Source organism: Pleurodeles waltl, chromosome 9 (genome assembly GCF_031143425.1).
Source record: "Pleurodeles waltl isolate 20211129_DDA chromosome 9, aPleWal1.hap1.20221129, whole genome shotgun sequence".
NCBI lineage: Eukaryota > Metazoa > Chordata > Amphibia > Caudata > Salamandridae > Pleurodeles > Pleurodeles waltl.
This window is the reverse complement of record NC_090448.1, coordinates 709,011,352-709,036,487: the sequence shown is the minus strand read 5'-3', so window position 1 is coordinate 709,036,487 and position 25,136 is coordinate 709,011,352. Positions and strand designations below refer to the sequence as shown.

The following is a 25,136-nucleotide window of genomic DNA, read 5'->3' as shown; positions in this document are numbered from 1 at the left end:
CTACAAACACAGAAACATGTTCCTTAGGTCTTGAAAGCAAGCATTGTGTGCAACATTGACCCTATATCATACACTTTACATGAAGCATTGTTCACATTATCAATCAACCACAAATATATGGCAAAACCTCATTACACAAGTTGTTCAATATCTATATAACTGGTCAAAGAAAGCTAACAAATCGAAGGCCAGTTCCAAAACAAATGTCTTACTAGAGACAGCTTTTATCTGTATCAAATCTCAAACACAAACCAAACCTACATTATGAAATAAAGTTCATATCTGTAGAGAACTGAGTACTGTAAACAGTGTTTACTCTATAAGCAGAGTTTATTCTATACCACACTGTGTGCAAAGATTAGTTTTTGGTGCACACACTGTTCTATGTTAAGTATAAATTGTTATCATGACACAGTTCTCTCTAATAACTCAAATATGCTTACAAAAGTTGATATCTACTATGTAGAGTGTTTTTCTACTGGAAACATTTTTGCTGAATCAAAAGGTTCTGTAGACTATAAAAAACACACCATAAGTGTTCCTTGCATGCACCTTTACTCTTCAATGCAAAAACTTAAAATGTGCTCAGTACCTCTACACATCTATGGTGCATTAGGTGTACATGAATTGTGTACACAAGAACAACATTAACTGGACCTAGGCTGCTCAAAATTGGGTTTTAAACTACTATTGTGGTCATCTGCCAGTCATCGAATAAAAACAAACTAGCACACTAATTGGATGATGTTATCAGTGGTGTCATCAGTGATGTCATCAATTATGTCATTTGAGATGCCAAAGTGATGTCATAAATGATGTCATAGAATATGTCATGAGTGATGTCATATGTGACAGTGCATGGCAGGGCGCAAGTTATAGTTAGTGCTGATAAATATAACTGCTGAGTTTCTGTGTTTTTGTAGCTCAAAACTTTCAAGTTGTCACTGAGAGATTCATTTAACCATTGTTTTCTTCAGTGAATATATATATATATTTATAAGTATGTATATATATCTATATATTTATATACATATATATATATATATATATACACATACATATATGTGTGTGTGTGTGTGTGCTGTGAAAACAAAACTTTCGGTTTCTCTGAGGCGATTTTTCGATAATTGTTGGTATTAATTCCAATATAGGATCTGAATCTATCTTTCTAACAATCTGAATGATGATTGGATTAAATTGGTGAATTTGAAGAAAAAAACATGTAGAATGGAGGCACATGCAGAGTTTCTTTTGGAATATCTGAAAGTGGGTGTTTTCCCAAATGGCCTTAGAGTTAGGAATGTGCCAGGTCTCTTTGTTGAGATAAGACATTTCTTTAAGAAGTGGTCTCTGATCTCAAATCAGTGTTCAAGAGATTGGATGTTACTAATCATAGAGACTGCACGTGAAATTGTTTCCCTTCTGGTTAAAGACATTGAAGTACCAGAAGACAAACCTAAACAAACTACTGCGTTAGATGAGGCTAAAAAGAAACTCGAAGAAGTTACCATAGAAATTGAGTTGTTTATTCAATACTTGGTTAAGAGAAAAACTGACATACTTAGGAAAGATATTCACTATTTTACTTCAGAAAAAAAATATCCTTATTTGTCTGAAAATTACTACAAACAATCTTCTTATAATACTTCAGATAAGCAAGATTGGACATCAAAAAAGTTGCAACTTTTTCAGATACATCAGATTCGGAGGGTGAGAGTAGTTCTCATCATTTTGACCCCTTCGGGAATAGACGTAATCAACCAGATCATTTTTATTACTGGATTAGATTCCATCAGAGGCAACCACAAGTGTGGCAATTATCAAGCATGCCCAGGAGCCATAGTTTTTGATAGACTAAAATGGAACGGGAAGTCAGTTGGTTTAACAACTATGACTAACTGTAGATCCAAGAATGTGATTTATATGATTCTATGCCCGTGCAATTTAGGCTACGTGGGTGTGACATCTAGAGAATTTAAAATAAGATATTACGAAGATAGGTCTGCTATCAAGAGAAGTAAGCTTAATGCCCCACTGGTTGCGCATTGGACTACACAGAATCATAAAGACAAAGAAATTAGATGGACTATCTTGGAAAAGATTGTCCCTATGAGTGGTTTGAGCTCAGAATCTGTTTGAAAAAAGAGGGAAGTATTTTGGATTTTCTATTTGGATACCCATGATAAAGGGTTAAATGAGGAGATACCTTGGCAAAACACTCTGTAAAATATTTTTTGAATGAGAATGGTGAATTGTTTATGTTCTGTGTAGCAGAACTCCAAGGAGGCAGGCAGTGCTTGTGCCTCTTTAAGAAAACCTTTTCTTGATCTTTGCTTGTTTCTCTTCAGTGAAATTATCTTTTCCTGATATTTCCGTGCCAAGAGTGTGTTGTAGCTATGAATAGATTATTCTCTATCAGCTTGATGGTGGGTTCAATATACTTATATTACGCTGCGTACCATTCCAAGATGGCCGCCCAATTTTTGTTGTTTCTCCTCCATGCTGTTTGCCGTTCTGGATTCCTTTTTCTATGTCACCAGTAACTGGCATCTTCACTGGCGGGAAAAAATAATTTAGTTTATGGCCAAGAACGCTATGTGCATTTGATGCTATCATCAACAGTAATACTAACGACACACTATGCCTTGTTCGTCCGCGGGTAAGTTAATTGTTTAATCGTTATATTAATCATATTCATGATGTTGTTCTTTGATCTAGCATAAGGAAATTATTCCTCTAGCGCTGCAAGTAAAAAAAAATCAGAGCTCTGTTCGTTCTCTATACATTGTTCAACTCTCACCACACGCATACTACAGTGATGGGATATACCCTTAGAAGTATATTTATGAGGTTTCTTCTGTTATTGTTTTAGTTGTCAAGTATTATATAAATGGAATCTCCATGTAGAGTCACTCCATATATCAGGTGTGAGCAGGTATGGGAGCTCTGCACTTAGTTTTCTATTTTTGGAGATGCATTTTCTGTATTTCTCCTTTCTAATGTGGTTTCTGTTTTTTTTTTTTTCTTTATTCTTCAGGATTCTTTTTTTACACTTGGGAATGTTAAGTGGAGTTGGTTGATCACTTTTTTATTTGTGGTGTTTTTCTTCTACTTTCATCTATGTGAGGAATATTCACATCCACGAATATAATATCATGGAGTCAGTAACATATAGAATAATTCCTTTTTAATTCTTTACATTATCAGAATTCTATTTCTGTCTGGGTTTTTGTTTAGATTCTCAATATATGGTTCAGTACCTACTTTGATACATTGCCATGATGAAGGTAGCGTAAGAAATCAAGACTGTATCAAATGGTTGTAAGTCCACTGAAACGCGTGTCGGCAGAAGTAACAACCAAAGTAGTGGCTATGTTCTAATGCAAGTGGCCAGACGTGGTCTAAACTGTCTATTCTGAACTCCATTGATCACCAATGTAACCTATACAATAATTATGATGCTCAGTATGGACAATTATTTAACAATTATGTGGATGAATACCAGGATATGATACTTTGAAGATCCTTTAGCGATAAAAATCACGGCTACACTATTATAAAGTGGTTTTGTATTACTTTTTGTAGTACATAGTACATACATATGAGTAGCTGGATTCAAGGATTGTCCTTTGAGTATAAAATGTGCATCTGTTTTTATATGTGATACATTAGGAGTAATGAATGTTTTGTTTTATTTATATGTGTAGTCATCAATATGTGATATCTGTTTTTGTATGAGTATTGTTGTCAGTGTGATCTTGTTCTTTGTTTGAGTTTGTTGTTATTCATTGTCTTGTCTTCTTGTATTTGCATTGGTCTGCAGTTTTATTATTTTAGGAAATTGTTGTTTTTTCTTTGTTTTGAAAATCTATGATTAAGTTTATATTTGCTGAATAAAATATTTAAAAACATTTTGTTCATAAATTGTGCACAGTTATGATACACTTTGAATTCAATAGGAGAGGCACAAGTGTTCCACTTTAAGCATTGTTCCCTGGGGTTCTCTCCTTATTAAGTCAGGGACCCCTCCTTTCTTTATTATTCCTGCCTCATTAATAAACATGAGGTAAGTCGCAATTTGCAAGCCATTGTGAATGGCTACAATCACAGGGATGGTGGCCTGCTGTGCTCAGCAGACCACCATGTCTGTGATTGCTTTTCAATAAGGCAATCTTTTTTGTTTTGTTTTTAAATGCAGCCCGTTTTCCTTAAAGGAAAACGGGATGTATTTAAAAATGAAAAATGAAAAGATTTCTTTAAATTTTTTAAGGGCAGGCAGTTGTCCGTGGGACCACTGCCTGCTCTTAAAAAGTGTTTTTGCATACATTCACAAAGGGTAAGGGGTCACTTTGGGACCCCTACCCCTTTGCAAATGGGTTACCACCTATTTGGAATTGGTGGTAACTGCATCTGTTTTGTGATCGCATTCACCAGCACCGAACAATCGTACATACCTCTGTGATTCGGTATAAGGAAGGAACGCCCTTGACATGCCCCTTCCTACTACCGAATTGATATGTAGTTGCAAATCCAATTTGTGATTCGGTAACAAGTTACCAAATCGCAAATTGGATTTGTTACATACCAAAATAGAGTTTTTGCAAATGCAAAACACTTTGATACATCTCGCCCTTAGTTCTTTGAAGTAACTATAACTTTCACCCTAAGGTAACTATAACTCGTGCCCTTGCCTAACCTAACTATAACATCCCTGTAGCCTTTGTTTTTTTCAGTTAATTTCTAGGTAGTTTGAATTACTATACATTATTCAAAGGCCGTGCTCCGCAGGAGTTGGTCGCGAGGCCTGACCTGCAGCCAGGCCTTGCAGCCAAGCCCTTATAACCACCTAACCCCGTGCCACACACAACCTTTGGCCATGCACAGCGCCGGTTGGTCACAGGGCCTGCCTCTGTCAGTGGATCTGTGAGTGGGTGCGTGAGTGTCTGAGTAAGTCTGAAAGTGGGTGTATGAGTCTATGAGTGGGTCTGAGTGGGTGCCTGAGTGTCGGAGTAAGTCTCAAAGTGGGTGTGTGAGTCTATGAGTGGGTGCGTGAGTGAACACATGAGTCTCTGAGTGCATGTATGAGTGAATGAATTAGTGAATGAATGAGTCTGTTTTTTCGTTCACATTTGTCCATAAACACGAATATTTTGCAAATATTCACAAAATTCTCAAAAATTTGTGAACGTTCACAAATATCGCGCATGGTGATGCAAAATTTGTTTAAACCCATACTTTGCCCCTATAGAACACCCTGGTGTCAGGTACCTTCACCCTGACCCCTTATGCCACTTTCAATTAGGATTTTCACCACCGAGGACCATGTCCTCTGAAATAAAAGAGCAGCTACAACTTTCTAGTCAGGTTGCAGCCAGCCAATTTCAGCGCTTCTTTTTGTGCATGCGTTCGTGAAAATTTTAAAATTTTGATGAAATATTCATGAATGCACCGCCGGCAGAGGTATCTACATTTATTTTCCCTAAATCTCTTCAAAACTACTAAAAGGATTTACACCAAATAAGTGAAAGCACAATCTGCGTATCGAAAGCTAGCTTTGTGCCAAATTTGGTGTAATTCCGTCCAGCGGATCGTACTATAGTCGTGTCTAAAGGTCCTATTGGAATTAACATGGGAAATGCAACTTTTTTGACTCCCCCAACCTTTTTCTCGGCCCCCGCTTGACAGATCACCCCAACAAGAATCACTGGGGCACTTTTTTTAGGCAAGTCAAAAAACGCTTTTCTCATGGAAACTATAACTACCTACGGGTGACCGCCACTAGGTAATATATATTTATATATATATATATATATATATATATATATATACATATAGATGCCTCTAGGTAAGATGTATATATAATTGTTCTTAGAATGAAGAATGGGATAATTGGTAATCATTGACCTAGCAAGGGGCCTGATGTACTAACCCATGTCCACAAAAGAGGCATGGTACCCAATGTATCATTCCATTTTACAACTGAACAGCTTGCAATTTCCAAAATCAAAGACCACAAAATGCAAGGATGAAATGTATCAAATCTTTTTTGAGATGCAAAATCTCTTGTGACCCATCACCTATTACAATTAGGAGTCGAGGGGAAAGGGAGTTTCCTCTCCTAATTCAAATTTGTAATGAAATGAATCATTGGTATGTGACCTCAATTGTGTTCCTAATCTATTCATCTCACCAAGCTGGAATTGTAGCTGATTAGAATAGGAGAAGATCTCCCTTTGGAGAGTTTCATTTTGTGAATTGTGTTGAGCAGCCTCAGGGGAGCAGGCAGTGGTCTATAGAATCAGTGCCTGCTTCTGCCAATATCTACCCAAATGTAAATCATTATGTTTTTTTTATCAAAAGCAAGACTTGCAGTTGCAGAGATAGAGGTCTGTTGTCCCAGTCTGGTGCTTATGAATTAGGAAGGTCATTGTTCATGTCTCCCTGAGAATGGATGTGCATGCATTCCCCACCATGAAAAGGACGGTGGAAAACCAGTGCTGGGGCAAAAGGGGGAGCCAATGGCACGGGCAGTGCAGGGCCCCGCCTGCCAGCACCCATGGAATGTGCACTGTCTGCATTTCCGAGGTTGCTGTTGTGCCACGTCATTGGCCTCGGCTCCCTTGAGGGAGCCGAGGCCAATGCTGTGGCACTGTTTCCAACAGTCTGACCGGTGGAAACATTCAAATACGATGTTTCCACCAGTCAGCCCAGTGGAAACATAGTAATACGACTGTGGGGGAGGCCGCCGGTATGACGGCAGCCTCCTCACCAAGGCTTAGGCAGTCGGATGATTCCAACTGCCAAAGTCGTAATGAGGTCCTAGGTTTAGATAAGGCTCAAAATCTTGGGCACACTTGAATGATAAAAATAAGTCAGTCAAGCTGCCTAAGGTAACTTGTGAAATTTTTGTTTTAAGGATGTAGTTCCAGAATGACTGTTTTAATTGTTCATTAGCATCTCGGGGAAGGAATGTGGGATATCACCAAATGTCCTGCAAGCCCAACTTAACTAACCAAGCTCTTATGTGGACCAACCAAGGAATTTTATCCACCGGATGACCATCCAATATACATTTGATCCAAATCCTGTAGGCTTCTAGGCCCTCCATGAACCAGAGTCTTACCCAGTATTGGATGGGTTTCAGGGCAGCAATGTCAGAAACTGGTCTCAGGTTTAAATGTTGGAGCACTGGGTGGGACCTTTAAGAGGGACTTTATAAAAGCAACCTCAGCTTTCTCTAGGATGTCTAAATTGCAATGACCCCATACATCAGCCCCATACAGACCTGCCCCAGAAGTTTAAACCTTATATTTCCAGTGGAGGAGAAATGGAAAAAGTGGATGCCCGGGTTAAGAATCTTAGCATGGTTCCTGCTCATTGTTTTAATATTGTAGCGCTCTTCTCAATTTGAGCTACCCGTCAATGGGCATCCTGAACTCTAGCGCCCAAGTAACCAAACCCATGGACCCTGTCCAAAATGGCTCCCTCTCACAGAATGTTCCTCATCTTTTTACACGCACCAACAAACATGTATTTTGTTTTGCTGTTGTTTACTTCTAGATCATGTTCTTTGCAAAAAAAAAGAAAACTTATCTAAGAGAATAGACAACCCCTGAGGAGTTTTCGACAAACACCAAAGTGTTGCTGGGAAGCATTTTTGTAAAGGAAAAAGAGAGTGGGGGCTAATACTCACCCTTGACGAAAACCTCTCCTCGTAGGGATGTCCTCAGTTAGTTCCCCTGTGGGGCCAGACCTGACTTTAGTATAATTATCTGTATACGAGGCCCGCATTACTGACAGTAGACACCGTGGGACCCCGTCTTGCACAGAACCTCCCAAAGCTTGACCCTCTGAACTAAATCAAATACAGATCGAAGATCCATGAAAGCAACACACGGCTGCCCCTTATCAATATCAATTGTTTTCCATTTAATGGATAAAAAGCACACAGTTTGATCAATTGTGCGGATGTTTTGCCTAAATCCCGCGTGTAAATGGGATAGCACGTTTGCTTGAAGAATCCAGTCCCACAGACTAGATAAAATTTGTGCACAAAATATTTTTTTAATATTGTCAATTAGACTTGTAAGTCTGTAATTCCCAGAATGGATTTGTCTACCTTCTTATGGATAGGAATTATTTCAGCCCCTTTCCAGGAGCTTTGGACCGGTGCTGCTGCTAACAAAGCATATGGCAGGGAACTTATATAAGGGCCCCAAACCTGAGGTTAACAATGCTATAAATCTCCTGGGGCTTTCCCTGTTTTTTTCGGCCTAGATTGTGGTGCTAGTTTCCTTCAGTGTGAATGTCTTCCTACTGAAAATTGAGATAAAAAAAGGAGTCTGATGGACATTCTGCCAAAGCACTGCGCATTATTGTCTTCATAGAGGGCTGAAAAGTGTTTAACCCAATGATCCGGTGTAATATGACACTCGGGTGAGCTGGACCACTGCGCCCATTATGTGTGACCAAGTACCAGAAGCGCTTGCTGTCTCTACGCCTTGCTGCTTCTAACAATTCGTCCCAACTGCTAGCCTCCCATTGGGCCTTGCTGGCCTTAATAATCCTATTGTACTCTTGTCTAGTTGGAATAATCGGCATCCTTTGTTTACTTTTTAGGGCAGTAACCAGTGCCTTTTTAGTTATTTTGCAAGATTGGTTGAACGACTCGTTTGTTCTCAGTTTCCGAACCCCCCACTAACCCTTCCAGTCTTTCACAAATATATTGCCCAATTTAAAAAAAAGATTTCTGTGCACTGCCACTATCTGTAAAAGGGATACTTTCTGAATTTCAAAGGCTTGAAATTCATCAACTACAATTGCATACATTTCTGATATTGATGTTTGTGAGCTAGCGAGGACCACCCCCCATTTCACACTATGCTTGTTATTGCTGATCTCAACGGGGTTAGATCATACATGTGCATCTAGGCCCTCGCTTGCCTTAATGTGTGGCCTCTCGCAAATCAGTGTAATTTGAAAATGGTTGCTATCATAACGATCAATACCTGCCACATCTTTTATCTTATACCAAACTCTCACATCCAGTAATATAAAATCAATATGACTTTTATATTCCCCTTTTCTAACTGTGGATTGGGAACATTATCTGAAGGAAAACACCAATTTCCTGGTCTCAGACCATTCAAAACCATTATGTCAATAACCTCGAGTGCCGCAGAGCTCATTTTGGGAGAGTTCCAAGCGGCACCAAAAGGGGGTATTCCTCATGCTTCGTCTTAGCCTTTAATGAGAACCAAAAAAGGGGCATATTTGTTCAAAACACGTACTAACAATCGCCTGCAATGGGGGGCATTGTTTGACAGCATAGTCACCAGGATGTGAGTTCCCGAGCTCCCGCCGGCAGACGATAAAATATAAAATAATCCTGCAGTAATCCTGTGAGAATCCTGTTGCACTTTCCCTAAAAGGGGCACATTGTAGGGCGCTACGCCCATGAACTGCTGGTCGATGCCTGGGGCCTGTGGAGACTGAGTGAGGAGCCCACGGCCTGGCATGACCCATGTTGCGGAAGGCCCTGGCCGGTGCGACTCAGAGGGCAGGAGCCGCACTGCAAAGCCGATTGGCTTGAATCTGGGGAGGCACTACCTGATGGCTGCTTGAGTGCTGCTCCCCTCGGCGGCGCCCTGCTTTCTCAACCTCCTGGCTGATGCGCCGAGATCCAGCACCGGTCAGCGCAGCACTTGGAGAAGGGGCTGGCTTGAGGAAGAGCTGTGCGGCAGGCTGGGCTGCCGCTGGAGCGAGTTAGTGCCGTTTCTGAAGGCTCTCTGGCAGCATCAGGGCTCAGAGGCCCGTACCGAGCCGGTGAGGACAAGATGGCGTTTGGGGACAATGGAGTAGGGGGCAGATAGAGAGCAAGGGAGCACGGTGAAGTGCCTCTCAGCACCAGCGTTGGATCCACTGTGGGAGTACCGCCATCTGTAAACTCATACTGCTCACCTCTGAAGCTGTGGGTGAGCTGAGCGCATGCTGGACTTGTTGCCTATAGGGGCTGCTGTCGCGAGAGCCACATGTGCGGCGTCTGCACCTTCACATATAGGCTGTGCGGGCAGAGCAGAGGTGGTGCGGGTGTTGTGCCCTTGACTCCATGCGCTCTGCAGGTGGAGTGGTGCTGGTACCAGACGTATCAGAGCAGTAGGCTGGTGGAGGAGAGCCATTGAATTGAGTGCTATGGTTTCTGTGCACTGTCAATAAGGTCCACATCTCCTTACTACAAGGGTCATCCATTGTGGACAGTGTAACACAGCCCTGCCAGTGGAGCTACAGTCATTGGGTGCACTTGGCTGACATTCTGGGGCACTACCGGGCCTGTGTCTTCCTGCTAATGCTTGCTTGCTGCAATCTAATGGGCAGTGTGGGGAAGGACAAGTCGGTGCGCTTGCACGCTTCGAACACTATCACACACTATACAACGCCATGCCAGCCCTCACAGACAATTCCAAGGCAAGTTGGGCCCCTGGAGGAGGATAACCAGCTTGAGGCGGGAGCGGAACCCACCAAGTGGAGATATTAGCTGTAATACATGGCACCTGCACCGCCTTGGAACAATGCATTGATTCTGTGGCAATTTATGTTAATCTTTTGCGCACTGATCTTCGAAGGGTGGCAGAGAAAGTTACAACAGCAGAAACAAACATTGAAAACTTGCAAGGCGAGGTCTCTAAACTGAAGCCCCGGATGGTGGAAGTGAAGACAGTGGCGGCGGAGCTGGAGAGGTGGAAGGAGGATGCCGAGGACCGCTCTCTTCGTAATAATGCCCGGCAGCTGGGCTTCCCAGAAAGAGCGGAGGGGTGCTCTGTGGAGTCATTTGTCAAACATTGGGTGCGATCAATCCTCCGGCTGCTGGGCCTTTCTAGTCTATTTGCAATTGAAATGGCACATAGAGCGCTGGTGCCTCTGCCCGGGCCCGGGGCACCCCTCAGGGCGATCATTGTGAAAATATTGAACTACCGGGATCAGGACTGTCTCCTGTGTACGGCAAGGGAGCTAGAGATTCCCCAACCCAAAAACTGCATGATCACCATTTACCCTGATTACATGAAGCAAGTACAAGAACGCCACACCCGGGGCACCCCTAAGGGCGATCATTGTGAAAATATTGAACTACCGGAACTGTCTCCTGCGTATGGCAAGGGAGCTAGAGGTTCCCCAACACGAAAACTGCAAGATCACCATTTACCCTGATTACACGAAGCAAGTACAAGAATACCACAAGACTTTCCTCACTGTCAAACAAAAGCTCAGAGCACTGCATTTACGCTATACGCTTCTTTATCCAGCACGGTTGAAAGTTATCCTAAATGATAAGGCTCATTTTTTTGATAAGCCGGAGGCAGTATGGGAATGGCTGGAGTTCAAAGACACTTCTGCTGGTGGCCCGGCTGGCACCACAAAGAAGTCTTGGGGCACGCATACTGTAGGGGGGCTCCCCGCTTGGATACAAAGAAAGCGCATCTTACTCCTCTTGGAACACAACGAGTGCAAATTGGAGAGGATGGAGCCATGCATCTTGCCTCAGAGACTCGGCAGTCTAGTGGGGGGGGGCTCCCCCCTTCTGCAACTGATCACAGAGGGCTCGGCCGCACCAACTTCCAGTATACCAGCAGACGTAGTGCCAGACACATTGGCAGACTGTGAAGGGTCACCGGATTAGTGCCCCCTTATTCCTCCGCATCTATGGGGCTTCTTGATTCAGAAAAGATGGGGTACCACCCAGTAGAGTGGGCTGCCAGTGCTGGACTGCTAAAATATAACTTTGTTCTATCCAAATGGTCGGGGAACTCTTTCTCAACACAGTGTCTAAATTGGAGGGGTCCAAGGAAGCCCTGCTCACTCCTGCCGGTTGTCACGATGATATGCTGGGGAGATGGACGTTTTTCGCTTAATTTCTATATGTTGATTGAGTGTATGAATCTTCTGGCTGGCGGAGCTCAGTAGGTATCTGTTGTTCATTGTTGGCCCATTCGGGGGAGGTGCGTTCCTGGCGTACATAGGGGTTGGGCTACAATAGTCTTGAAGTTACACATTTTTTGCCTGTGGATGGGAGGTTGTAGGGTTTGTAAATGTTTGATACAGTTTTGTTTTTGTTGTTCTCATTACCACAGCTGGGTATGGGCACTGTATGGAAAGAGGGTACGGGCGATATATACTGAAAACAATACTTAGATGAGGCGTACTGATTACAAGTTACTCACCTGGAATATCCGTGGGGTCTGGGAAGCTATGTAAAGCGATATAGAGTTCTATCCCTACTTAAAAGGCACTGTACCAATATCGCTTGCCTTCAGGAGACTCACCTTAATGACGCTGGGGTATCTAAGCTAGCACATAAATGGAGAGGTCAAATATAACATTCTTCATACTCTACCTATGTGTGGGGTACGCTTGTCTGGTTTGCACCTAGGGTCCTGTTTTCCCTCACTTTTATGGAGGCTGATATTAACGGCAGATATGCTTTTCTGCAGGGCTCACTAGACGGAAGGGAGGTATCCTTGTTGAATACTTATGCCCCAAACACAGATGATTCATTTTTTTAATAACATGCAGGATCTACTCACTCCCACCATTGATACGTCTATATTTTGGTTGGAGGATCACAATTGTGTTCTGGACCCCTGCCTTGATCGGATACCTCCAAGGCCAGGAATGAAACCAGCTATGTCCAAAGCCCTCACTGAGGTGATGCACAATCTGGATTTAAGGGATGTGTGGAGAATGTCTCATCCCAAAAGTAGGGTATATACTTGCCACTCCCCTACTCACAACACATTTAGTAGGCTAGATAGAATACGGGTCGGTGGACCACACAGACTAGAGGATTTAGAAATCACACATTTGACCCGCACTTGTCTGACCATTCCCCGGTAGTCTGTAAGGTGGTAATGGGAGATGACTCACGCTATGGGAAGACCTGGAGGATTCCTTCAAACATTCTTGATGACACGCTGGGGTGGGAAACCTTGGGCAAAGTACTGGCGAATACATGGAAGGTAATTGGGGGTCTGCCACTACTAGATCCATAGAATGGGAAGCTTTAAAGGCAGTCATGAAGGGTGCATGTATGGGCTTGCAATGTGGCATACGATGAAAGCTGCACTCTAATATTCAGAAAGAGGAGGCGGCCCTTGCAACTTTTCTGCATGCCCCAGTCTCTCAGGAGTGGGAGATTCAAAGCTGTAGAAGGCTGGGGGACCTCTGGGACCGATAAGATAAGTATACACCCCGAACATTTTGGCAAAGACTACAGAGGGAGGGGAATAAATCTGGCAAGTTGTTGGCCTGGATTCTATGCAGAGAGCAAACCCTACCACCCATCACTTGCTTGGTCAATCCACATAGTGATAGGGTCACATCTAGGTTGGGTATAATGTGAACATTACATTACAGCAGCATCTGCAAAAGGTCTATACGGTGGATCCAGGAATCAATAGGCTTGCATATGCTCCATACTTGGCTTCTGCAGGGATGCAAAGGCTGCCTCCAGATGTGGTTTAAAAAATTAGATGCCCCACTGACTTTGGAAGAGATTCGGGAGGCACTGCAGGTTCTGCCACTCTCTAAGGCCCCGGGGGTGATGGTTTCCTGCCTGAATATTACCAAGCCTATGCTGAACTCCTGGCTCCACGACTGCTGGAGATTCTGCCGGAGGCATTCGTCCTGGGTAGGTTGCCCCAGTCTAAGAGGGATGGGGAGATATGTATGTTACTTAAGCCAGGTGGAGATGCCACTAACCCATCAGCTTATAGTCCACTCACAAAGATTAATACCGATACCAAAATACTTTGCAAGGCCCTCACTATGTGTCTTGCATGACAAATGCCTACACTGATACATGAAGACCAATGTAGCTTTATTCCCGGCCGCAGTACTAGCTTGAATTTGCGCAAACTAATCTGATGCATGAGGTCCGACACCATCGGGATGAATTGGCCCTGGTGGCCATTGATCTGGAGAAGGCATTTGACACGCTGGACTGGGGCTATCTGCTGAAGGTTTTGCATGTCATGGGATTTGGCCCTTATTTTTGTGGTTGGGTGTGCTTATTGTATGAGGACCCGCGTGCTCGTGTACGAGTTGGGGGACACATCTCTCACGCATGGTTGCGGGGCAGGGGCACGCGACATGGCTGCCTGCTCTCTCCGTTGCTATTCGCACTTGCGATAAAACCCATGGCACTTAAGGTGCGGTGTGAGCTGCAACCCTGGGGGTTAAGACCGGGGCTCCTCATCATGTAGTCTCCTTATATGCGGGCAACGTTTTATTCTATTTGCCCTTACCTAGGGATGCAGTCCCGGGTCTCTTGCACATCCTGGAAGAATTTGGTACCATTTCGGGACTGCTTCTGAATAAATCTAAGTCACTGGTGTTCCCGCTTGCGGGAATGGCTGCCACTCCCCCTGACCTGCTTCCGTAAGTAGGACTTCGTTGGAAGACATCCGATGTTTTAAAAACACCTTCTGACTGGCGTGTTGGATGTGGAAAAGCTGCCAGAACTGCTAATGGAGGGACAGAAAATGGAACAAATGGCCCCATACTTAGTACAACAAACGGCAACTCTTTGGCATAGGTTTGTGCACATTCCTCTTAAGTGTGCTCCCTACCATCGAAAGCTCCCGGTGTGGATTCTTAAACCAATCCATCATATGATGAACAATATGTCCTTTCAGCAATGGCGTGAGGGTGATTGCAAGGTGCTGGGAAGCATTTACCAAAATTAACGGTTTATTTCGAGGAGGCTTGAGACGCTTTCTGGCTGAGGCAGGGTCAGTTCCTCCAGTTTGAAGGGTTGGCTGGTGTTGCACGTGAAACGTGGATAACTTTTCTAATGCACCAAAGGAAACACACACACTGGGAGTCCTCCTTAACTGTGGCGCAGTTAAGGAGGACTCCCAGTGTGTGTGTTTCCTGATCTCCTTGCTCTAGAGAGCCATGCCCTCGGATGTTGTGGGCCTGCCACCGCCAGCCCAAGTGGCATGGAACCAAGACTTTGCTGCCCCCTTGTTGGAGAGTGACTGGAAACGAGTAAATGCTCTCACACAAACAGTGTCCTATAACGCCCGTTTCAAATTAGTCCATTATAAATTCCTTCATAGAACATATGTTACTCCTAGTGGGTTACGGAGGTTTTCTGCTGCTCGATCTGATGCTTGCCCAAGGTGCGATAGCGGAGCAGCAGACTTTATGCATCTAGCCTGGTACTGCAGATCAGTACGGGACTTCTAGATACAAGTGACTACAGAAATACAAAGGGTGGTGGGTTTGAAGTTTGATCAGATGCCCCAAAACTGTCTCCTTGGTATTGTACCCCTTCCAAAGCGTAGGAAAATGGAATATAAGTTCTTGCATCTGTCTTTGGTATTAGCTAAACGCAGGGCTGCCATAACATGGATGGGCCGCAAGGGCCCGGACTATAACCATTGGAGAGCGGATACTATGAAATGAGCTGTAGCAGAAGAAATGCACATGAAAACAAATTGGTATGATGACAAGGCCTCTGGTGACATAGCTGATTGGCAAGAGATTTGTGCAGTATTCACGGATCCAGACTCAATCCTAACATCCTTGGATAGCAAGGATGAAGATCTGGGGGTACTTGTGGGGTACAAGAGGGGATATAGAATGTGGATATTTGAAGATGTCCTCTCATCCAGTCAACGGGGGGAATGTTAAAGTCTCTACTAATGATAAGGGGTTGTCTGGGGGGTCGACATGGACATGAAACTGATGTGATGTTGTTTTTCTATTGTATAATGGAATTCACTGTGTTTGTCTTCCTCCTTCTCTATGTGCTAACGTACGATGCAGCTGTATGTTTTTGGTTAAAACATAAATAAAGGTTTTTTTTCAAAAAATCGCCTGCAATAATCACACAATGACTGGGACCAAGGTCAACCAAAACAGCATTTGAAAGTTTTAAGGCTAAAGGGAGTGGACCTATTATAAGTGTTAATCACCAAATAAGGGGGTACCTGTTGCGGTATTACACTAAGAGCTAAAAAGTCATAGGAATCAATATGTATCCTTTGCAAACAACAATTCAGTGTTATCTTGGACCATATAATGAGTCCACCGAAGGCCTGCCTACTGAAGATGGAGTTGCTTCAATACTACATGTTATGTAACTCTGCCTATGAATTTGGGTGAGGGCCCAGGACTCTTGAAATAAACAAAAATCAAAGCTATCAATAAACAGTCCCTAGTCTTTGTCTTCTTTTTTGGTCTGAATCCCTGCAATGTTCCAGGAAATGAGGTGAAGTGCAGGGATAAATTCATTTGGAAGATGGAGCTCTACTGGGCTTCTCAAAGTTGACTGCTGAAGATTTATTCTCAAGCCAAGAGCTTGTGCCTTCCTTAATATAAGTTGAGAAGTAGTTGACTGCCTCTGGCTTCTCCTCTGAGATGAGGACCCTCCAGATGGATTAACCATGTAGACGTGTGCCAAAGGAGGAGAACAGGTCCGATTCTACAGTCAATCTACCTCTGTCAAGCCACTGCCCTGTTCGTTATCACATAGAGACCCACAGCCTTGATTTTCAGTGATCTTCTTTTCCTGGATACCCTCTATTTCAATCCTCTGGGTACACTCCTTTCCCTGGGGCATTGATGGTCCGATACTGGGTGGATTGTACTTAAAGGGTATTTCCGAACTGTTTGGAGGTGAGGAACGCAGGTCCATAAAGACCAAGCCCTCAGTCAAGCCAGAGGAAATTAAGTCGATAGAGTCCCAAGAGCCAACTGGAGTTGTAAGGCGTTTTGCATAAATAATGTCAGAATTAACAATAGAATAACATTGTCTCACATGTTTGATCTAGTGAAAGACCTTATTCTTCAAGGAATCACTCCCCTCAAAAGAACCACTTTGTAGTTTCAGAACTTTTGTCATGTAGATTATGCAGCCCGTTTGATGCAGGGAGAATCTTTATGCAATCAAGGGGTGGGCTGCTCCACAGGGAACCGGTGGAGTGTATTGGCTTAAGCCTTGATTAGTTGGACCAAACAGGCGAGGCAGCAGGAAAAGCATTGGGACAGCTGTGGGAGTCTTAGCTGTCCTATGTCTGCTTTCAGTCATTAGCCACAAATCATTTTTAAGGGAGATGAAATTATGACCCTACCTCAAATTCTGGTTTCAAGACAAGCCTGAAACAGGGCCTATGTTTTCTGAAACTGGGGGAAGAAATGGGCACTGAGTGATTTAACCACCCCCAATAAAATTACCTTCAGGGTGGCCACGTCATTCCTTAGTTCTGTAATTAGGCTAATAGCTTTAATTAAGGAAGAGGTGTCTCCAGCTGAGGAGTTAAGCACAATGATTCTGCAGGATTCACTTTCCTAATGAGCACACACGTAAATATTTTGCCATTAAAGATTGCATTAATTTGCTGAATGTTTGTGCAGCGGAACACTGCCCTTTGTATATTGTCTTCAGCATTACTTCCAATGATGAAACCTCTTATCTTTTGCAGAGAGAGTTCAAGGATTCAGACCTGGAAATGCTGGCTCCTTATATTCCGATGGAAGGGGAAGATTTCCAGCTTACACCCATCTGTGAAGACCATTCGTCATCGGGGAGCATTTTGCATGTATTTGGCAATCCTGATTTTGATTACCATTCTCATGAGAAGAGGTCTGTACCAGGTTATTCCCAGCTACCATCAGGAAAATGTCTATCGCCCCTCAGTAGAAATATGGAACTGAATGAGGAAGTGATGTATGTAGAGAATGGAAAGAAACCCCCCACTTGGCACACATATCAAGGATACGTGCATCCTTTTACTGGTTGGCCGGATGATCTCTGGCCCCCAGATCCTCCATTTGGAGATTCTTCTGGTAGACTATTGTTTGAAAATTGGCCTCCAGCTCTGGAAAACAAATCACAAGACAACAACTTCTTCCAACCACCAGTTACAGAAAGGTAAGCAACAGTCATTTTCTAAGTCCCTGTTCTCCAACACAGTATAATGTAGTACTTGTTGGTGGGTTCAGCTGACTGACGTTTCCTTTCAAAGGTTCTGATAAAGTTATTGCACTGTTTAGAGGATCCACACAGGAGCAGGATGAAGAGCATAAAATGTGGCTCCTTGGCCGACATTAGGGAACGTCCAGAGCAGTCACAAATCATAATTATTTGTGCATCCTGTGAGTGTACTGTTTTGTTTGAACGTGCGGCTCCCTACAATTTAAGTTCCAAATTGCATAACTTCTACAGGCTACTAATATGTGAAAATGACTTAGAATGGCACTTTTCTCCTAATAACTGTTGGTTTAGGAATGAGCCATTGTGAAAGTGCATGTATAGGCTGATCCATGTGTGAGAAAATAAATTTTTTATTTGCCACAACGTTTGACTTGGTGACAGATTTGCATCCATCTCAGCAGTCTACTTACTCAGTCGGATAAATTTCAGTGTGCCTAGCTCATGAAGATCTGTGCATGGAAAAAAGAGTTAAAGGACTAATGGTGAAAAAACAATGATTTCCCACTTAGTTTCCTTTGCATATTTTGCTGAATGATATCGCAAAATATGCTGAACAGAAGTACACCAAACTTGGCATGAAAGTAGAACTTTACTCTGATAGTATACTTTTTAGATCTGGCCTGACAGTGCAGTTGTCACCAAACATTATGGGGGAACGACTTACAGCCCAAAGGCAAGGGAGACCCCTATCAGTGCCAGGGAAGGAATTCCCTGGCACTGATAGTGCTTACCGCCATGGATTTCATGGCGGTTCAAACTGCTGGAAATCCACGGTGGTAAGCCGGGTCCAAATATCGCCGGGGGTATAGTGACGGCCGCCGGGCTGGAGACCCAGGTCTCCAGCCCGGCGGGCGGAACGGAGAACCGGCGGATGACCATGGCGGTAACCGCCATGGTCATAATTCCACACAGTAAGACCACCAGCCTGTTGGCGGTCTTACCGCCGGTTCTCCGCCGTCCGCCAGGGTCGTAATGACCCCCTATGTGATCTACCAATAAATTAGTTTTCAAGAGTACTACAGAGAGTGGCAGCCAGAAGTACATCTTTCTATTGGCCACACATTGTGTGCCTCCACAGAAAAATTGCTTCCCCTTCACACAGGTGTGATTATTTTGTTAATTGATCCAGCAGCTTGAGCCTGCAGCATTTTGGCTGCCTGAGCTTGAACTTTATTTGGCAACAACCACTCCCCCGGGACACCTCTTGGTGGCCCGCTGAACTTCACCTCTCACCCACTGTTACAAACCATGCGAAGTACCTCTGGATCATTCTGGACACCAAGCTTTCCATGAGGAGAAAGATCAACGCTGTCACCTCATCATGCTTCTACATCCTGCAAATGCTACGCAGGATTTTCAAGTGTATCCCACTTAACACCAGGCGAAGAGTCACCCAGGCTCTTATCACAAGTAAACTTGACTACACAAACACCCTCTACGTCAGAATCCCAGCCTATGTGCTACACTGGCTCCAAAATACTTAAAATGCTGCAGCCAGACTCATCCTGAACATCCCCCAAAATAACCACATCTCTTCACACCTCAACAATCTTCAGCAGCTCCCAGTCCAGGAAAGACGTTAGTTCAAGCTACTCACCCATGCTTACAAAGCTGTCCACAACAACGGCCCAGCATACCTCAACCACCGCCTCAGTGTCTACCCACCCTCCAGAAACTATTGATTTGCATCCCAAGAAAGAGCACACCTCCCTCGCATCAAGCAGGCCAGAAGCAGAGGATGTTCCTTCTCATACCTCATAGCCAAAACCTGGAACAACTTTCTGCAACTTCTTAGAACATTTCCCTCCCTCATGAACTTCCAAAGGAACCTCAAGACATGGTTGTTCCAGGTGAAACAGGCATGATCTCCTCCTCCCCCCTCAGACCTGCCCTACTCAGTGCTTGGATACCCTCACAGGTGATTAGCTGCACTCTACAAATCTACATAACATAACTTTCAGGGGCACACACATGACATTGTAAAGCTGTTAAAGTATCTAATATTACTCCATGATTTACTGTGATTGTTTTTATCCAGCAGCAGCACAGATCCCCTCCAATTCCATCATTGCATTAAGACTTCAGAGTGCAGTTATGTGTTTGAGAGTGGTATAGAGTTCCCAGGACTACACTGAGCAATGTGGATTTTTAGGTCTGGCTTGACAGTGCAACTGTTGCCTGACGTAATAAAAAATATCTCTCAGAGTACTACTGAGAGAGGGGGCTTATACTCCTGCTCCACCCACATTGTGTTTCACCCGAGTACAGGATTTGATTGGCCCAAATCTGTGTGCTTGCATTAAAATGACTGCTTATATTTCACTTTTTGGCTTGTGGCAAAGCTTATACTCGGTACAGCGGGATAGAGTTGGTTATGGCTGCAAGCCAATGATCATGGCTATACGCCTGATCTGTTTATTTTTTAATGTTCTGATAAAGGCACCAGGCCTGGCGTATTTACTGTTAAAAGCATATGTTAACCTCAATAGTGTGAGAGGAGGCCTCTTTTTGCATAGTTAGCCCCCACGTTTTGCCTGATGTTGATGTGTTCTAGAAGTTGGTAGTGCCCAGGGCCCCTGCTAACCAGGTTCCCTGGGCCAGAGCTCTTTCCCTAAATCTGCTCTGCTGCCCGGCACAATTTGATGCACTTTTAAATATCACTGTAAGTCCCTAGTAAATGGGTATACCTGTACCCAGGGCATGGGATATTAGAAGTAGGCCTCTGAGGGCAGCAGCACTGATTGTGCCACCCTCTAGGGCCCTGCACCTAGATACCCTCAGCACTGCCAGTGCAGATTGAGTGTCCTGGTGCAAACCTAAAATACAAACTTGACATGGCACATCCCCTGTGTGCCCTGTCCACCCCACACTGCATATGTTATGGGTAAGTCACCCCTCTAGAACGACTTGCAGCCCAAAGGCAAGGTGCACCATACTATATGTGAGTGCATAGTAGCAGGAGCAATATGCCACCACTGTGTCCTTGCTAGACCTGGGACATAGTGAGTGAACAGTGCAGCCATCTTAAGTACATGTGCTGGACACTGGTCAAACACGGGTTCCCCAGATAAATGATGGCCACTCTGTACCATTGGTTGTTTGGTGTCAAACAACTCAGAATATTAAATCCAAACTGGTACCAGTGTTGGATTTAACCCTAAATGTACCCAGGGGTCATCTCAGAGGTGCCGGCTGCAAAAGCTAATCTAACTGGCATAGTTGCTGATTGGTCCTACACAGCCTGCCACTCTAGGCGGCCAATATACAAACCTGGGGGAGAGCCATGGCTCTCTGATTTGTAAGACAATGTTTTTCCTGGGTGGAGGAGCTAACATCGCCTCCCTCAGGAATGTGCAACACCCTGGCAGTGAGCTTCAAAGGGCTACTGCCCCTGAAACTCGAGCTCCCAGGCCTGCTGCTAGCAGTAGAGGGCTTCCCCCTTTGCAAACCCCCACTTTTGGTGGGAGCAAAGGCAGGAAACCAGACAAAGGGTAGGAGGCGTGCCCTCACTGAGCATGCACCACCCCTAGAGGCTTGCAGGCGGAGTGGACCCTTCATCTCATTTTCCTCCATGTTGGATGGTAGGAAAATATCCAATAGGGTATAGGGAAGTCACTACCAGGTTCCCCCTAAAACGCCCACTAAATTCAGTATTTAGTGGGCTCCACTAGACCGAGAAATTAGATCCATCTGGAAGAACATAGGAGAGCACCAAAGAACCCGCAAGATGAGAACAGAGGACATGCTGCACCAGTAGAGGCTCCAAGGACCCTGCTTGCTGCATCAGTGTCCCGACAATCACCACTGTGGAGGAGCTGACCACTGGACCAACCTCAAATGATCCCGAGGACCTCCAGCCTTCGCAAATAGCCTAAGAACTCCCTCCTGAGTGGAGGCACCACTCAAGAAACCACAGGAACCTGCAAGAACCTGCAAACCCATGAGGGACACTTCACCAACCGGACGATAGTTCCGCAACTGGAAGTCGCAGCCACACCCGACAACACACCAACGACAGCCCGGATGTATCCTGCAACTGTGCCAGTTTGGAGGCACAGCGTCCTCCCGTGGCCGAGTTGTGGCAATATCCCAGGTACTGACAAGTGCACGTCAGACATCACCAACAACAGCTCCCTCAGAGCTGCAACTGGATCAGGAGGAAGCCCTAGTCAAAGGACTTCAGTGACACCCCAGACCTCCCACCATAGCACCTGCAACATCCTGTGAGACCCCGAAAAGAAGACTCACCTCCAGCTCAAAATGGTCCCTTTGCGCACAGCATCCAAGACCTCCAAAACACACTGCACCCGGCCGCCCTGAGCCTTGCATCACAGGATTTGCTGTGTGCCCCAGGTCATCACCCCTTTGCGACCTCAACAGCCCAAGGGGACCCCCAAGCACCCACCTTAAACTTGCAAATCAGCCCCTTTTCCAAGTGGCCCCTCCAGGTGGCCCTGTGCCTGTGCCAAGAGGCTTTCCATCGCTGCTCCCGCAGGAACCGGGAGCCACCTGAGGTTCTCCAGTTGGCACAGTGTGCCCACTGACCACTCTGGCCACCCTACAAGAGAAGAGACTGGTAACCCAACTGTAAAATGTTTACTGCATTTTTAAAGGTGACTGTACATTGATTCCAAAGCAAGATCTGTCATCGCACCCCAACTCCGGAAGATCATCAACAGTTCCTTTGAGGCCGCTTCCCAGAGAGCTGGAAACATGCTGAGATCAACGCCTTTCTCAAGAAACCCAAAGCAGACCTAAAGGACTTCAAGAACTTCCGTCTCATCTCATTGTTCTCTTCCCGGCAAAAGTCATAGAGAAAATTGTCAACAAACAACTGACCCGTTTCCTCGAGGAGAACAAAACCTCCGTCATCACTGCCACCGATGACATCAGGACCATGCTGGACAATGGTGAAGCCGCAGCCCTCATCCTCCTGGACCTCCCAGCCGCATTCAACACCGTCTGCCACCACACCCTACGCACACGCCTCAACAACGCAGGAATCCATGACAGAGTCCTGGGATGGATCACCTCCTTCCTCACTGGCAGAACTCAGAGAGTCCGCCTCCCTCCATTTTGCTCTGAAGCCACCAAAATCATCTGCGGCGTACCCCAAGGTTCATCTCTCAGCCCAACCCTCTTCCATGTCTACATGGCTCAGCTCGCTAACATCGCCTGATCTCACAACCTCAACATCATCTCATATGCCGATGACACCCAGCTGACCCTCTCCCTCACCAAGGACCCCGCTACTGCCAAGACCAACCTCCACGAAGGAATGAAGGCCATTGCCGAATGGATGAAGAGCAGCTGCCTGAAACTGAATTCTGACAAGACTGAGGTCCTCATCTTCGCCTCCGGTCCTCATCTTCGGCTCCACTCCCTCCACATGGGACGACTCCTGGTGGCCTGCCACACTGGGAACCGAACTGACACCCATCGACCACGCACGCAACCAGGGATTCATCCTGGACTCTTCACTATCTATGACCCAGCAAGTCAACGCCATCTCCTACTCCTGCTTCAACACCCTCTGCATGCTTCAGAAGATCTACAAATGGATCCCCACTGAAACCAGAAGAACAGTCACCCAAGCCCTTGTAAGCAGCAAACTGGAGTACGGCAATGCCCTCCACATAGGAACCACGGGCAAACTCCAGATAAGACTGCAATGCAGCCAGAACGCCTCATCCTGGACATCCCCCGCCGCTGCCACATCACAGAGACCTTCACTGGCTCTCCGTCAACAAGAGAATCACATTCAAGCTCCTCACCGACGCTCACAAGGCACTGCACAACACCGTACCTGAATACCTCAACAGACTGCTCTCCTTCTTCACCCTGACCCGAAAGCTTTGCTCCACCGACCTTGCCCTCGTCACCGTCCCACGCATCTGCAGAACAACCTCCTGGCGGAAGATCGTTCTCCTACCTTGCTGCCAAGACGTGGAACACTCTTCCTACCCACCTGCGTCAGACTAAGGACCTTCTTACCTTCAGGAGACTTCTCAAGACATGGCTGTTCGGGCAGTGGCAGCCCCACCCTCCCACCTCTGCACCTTGAGACCCTCACAGGTGAGTAGTGCGCTTTACAAATTCTATGATTGATTGATTGAATGGTGCGTAATTGCGCACAGAAAAACTAACTTTATTAAAACTTCAAAAGCTATAACTTGAGATGTACTTAACGTATTCTAAAGATCTTGGTCTTAAAATGTGTATAAAAGCCTGAAATATTTTTATAAGATCTGGTCTTGAGTTATTCATTGAGTGTGTGTGGTGCATGATTGAATTTGTGAGTACAGCAAATACTTTGCACATCTCCTGGATTAGCCTAACTGCTCGACCAGTTACCTTACAAATTGGAGCATTAGGTGGCTAATTTTTACCTCTGGAAACCAACGTGCGGTTGCCCGGGCCCTCTGCATAGTGTGCTCGATTTTGTACACTACAAAGAGGGCCAGCCTCCTACAAATAAGGATTTAAATGTTGATTGTTATTACTCTATTTTAAAGACTACTGATAGGTTTTTTGCTACATGGAATCTCGCAGCCTACTGTGATAGGCAATGGTTTGGGTGTTGATTACCCAGTGTGACAAACAATGATATAGAAGGATTGCTCTGTGAGAATCCTTGGTAGCACTCTTAGGAGGGATAGCATATTGCTTAACCACCTATAATTTTTATAATTTCTAAGTTTATGGCTGTGCGTCTGAAGGTTAGTTTGTGGAAAGGATTACATTCAAAACTATGCATGAGTTAGTTATAGTGACAAGCTGTAGGCCTGAATTGTGCCTTTGCAAACATTATGTTCAATGCCATAGGTCTGGTCTGCTTAGTATGAAATGTTATCACAGAGGCAGTTGGTCTAGCTTATTAATTCTGAAAAGCATTTGTTGAAGACAGTAAGCATTTAACGGTTGTTATCACATTGTGGTATAGCCTATACACAGGTATTTTGTTACTTGTAATCTCACAGATTGCTGTTGTAGGCAAGGGTTTTGCTGTTGGGTGACCCACCAAAATAAACCACGAGGATAGAAGTTATGCACTACAATGATCCTTTTCAGGCTGTCTTAGGCAAGACACTAGTTTGCTTTGCCAGCTGTAATTTTGTATACATGAGTACTTTTATGACTG

At 44.8% G+C, this 25,136-nt stretch overlaps 1 protein-coding gene across 1 annotated transcript in view; it reads left to right on the top strand.

Annotated features, from left to right (window-relative positions):
• The window catches only part of LOC138259871 (hypoxia-inducible factor 1-alpha-like), a 917,172-nt gene that overhangs the window by 780,814 nt on the left and 111,222 nt on the right, over positions 1 to 25,136 (top strand). Inside the window, exon 13 of the mRNA XM_069207820.1 lies at positions 17,484 to 17,932. Within this exon, the coding sequence (XP_069063921.1) occupies positions 17,484 to 17,932 (449 nt within the window). The remainder of the gene's footprint in view (positions 1 to 17,483; positions 17,933 to 25,136) is intronic.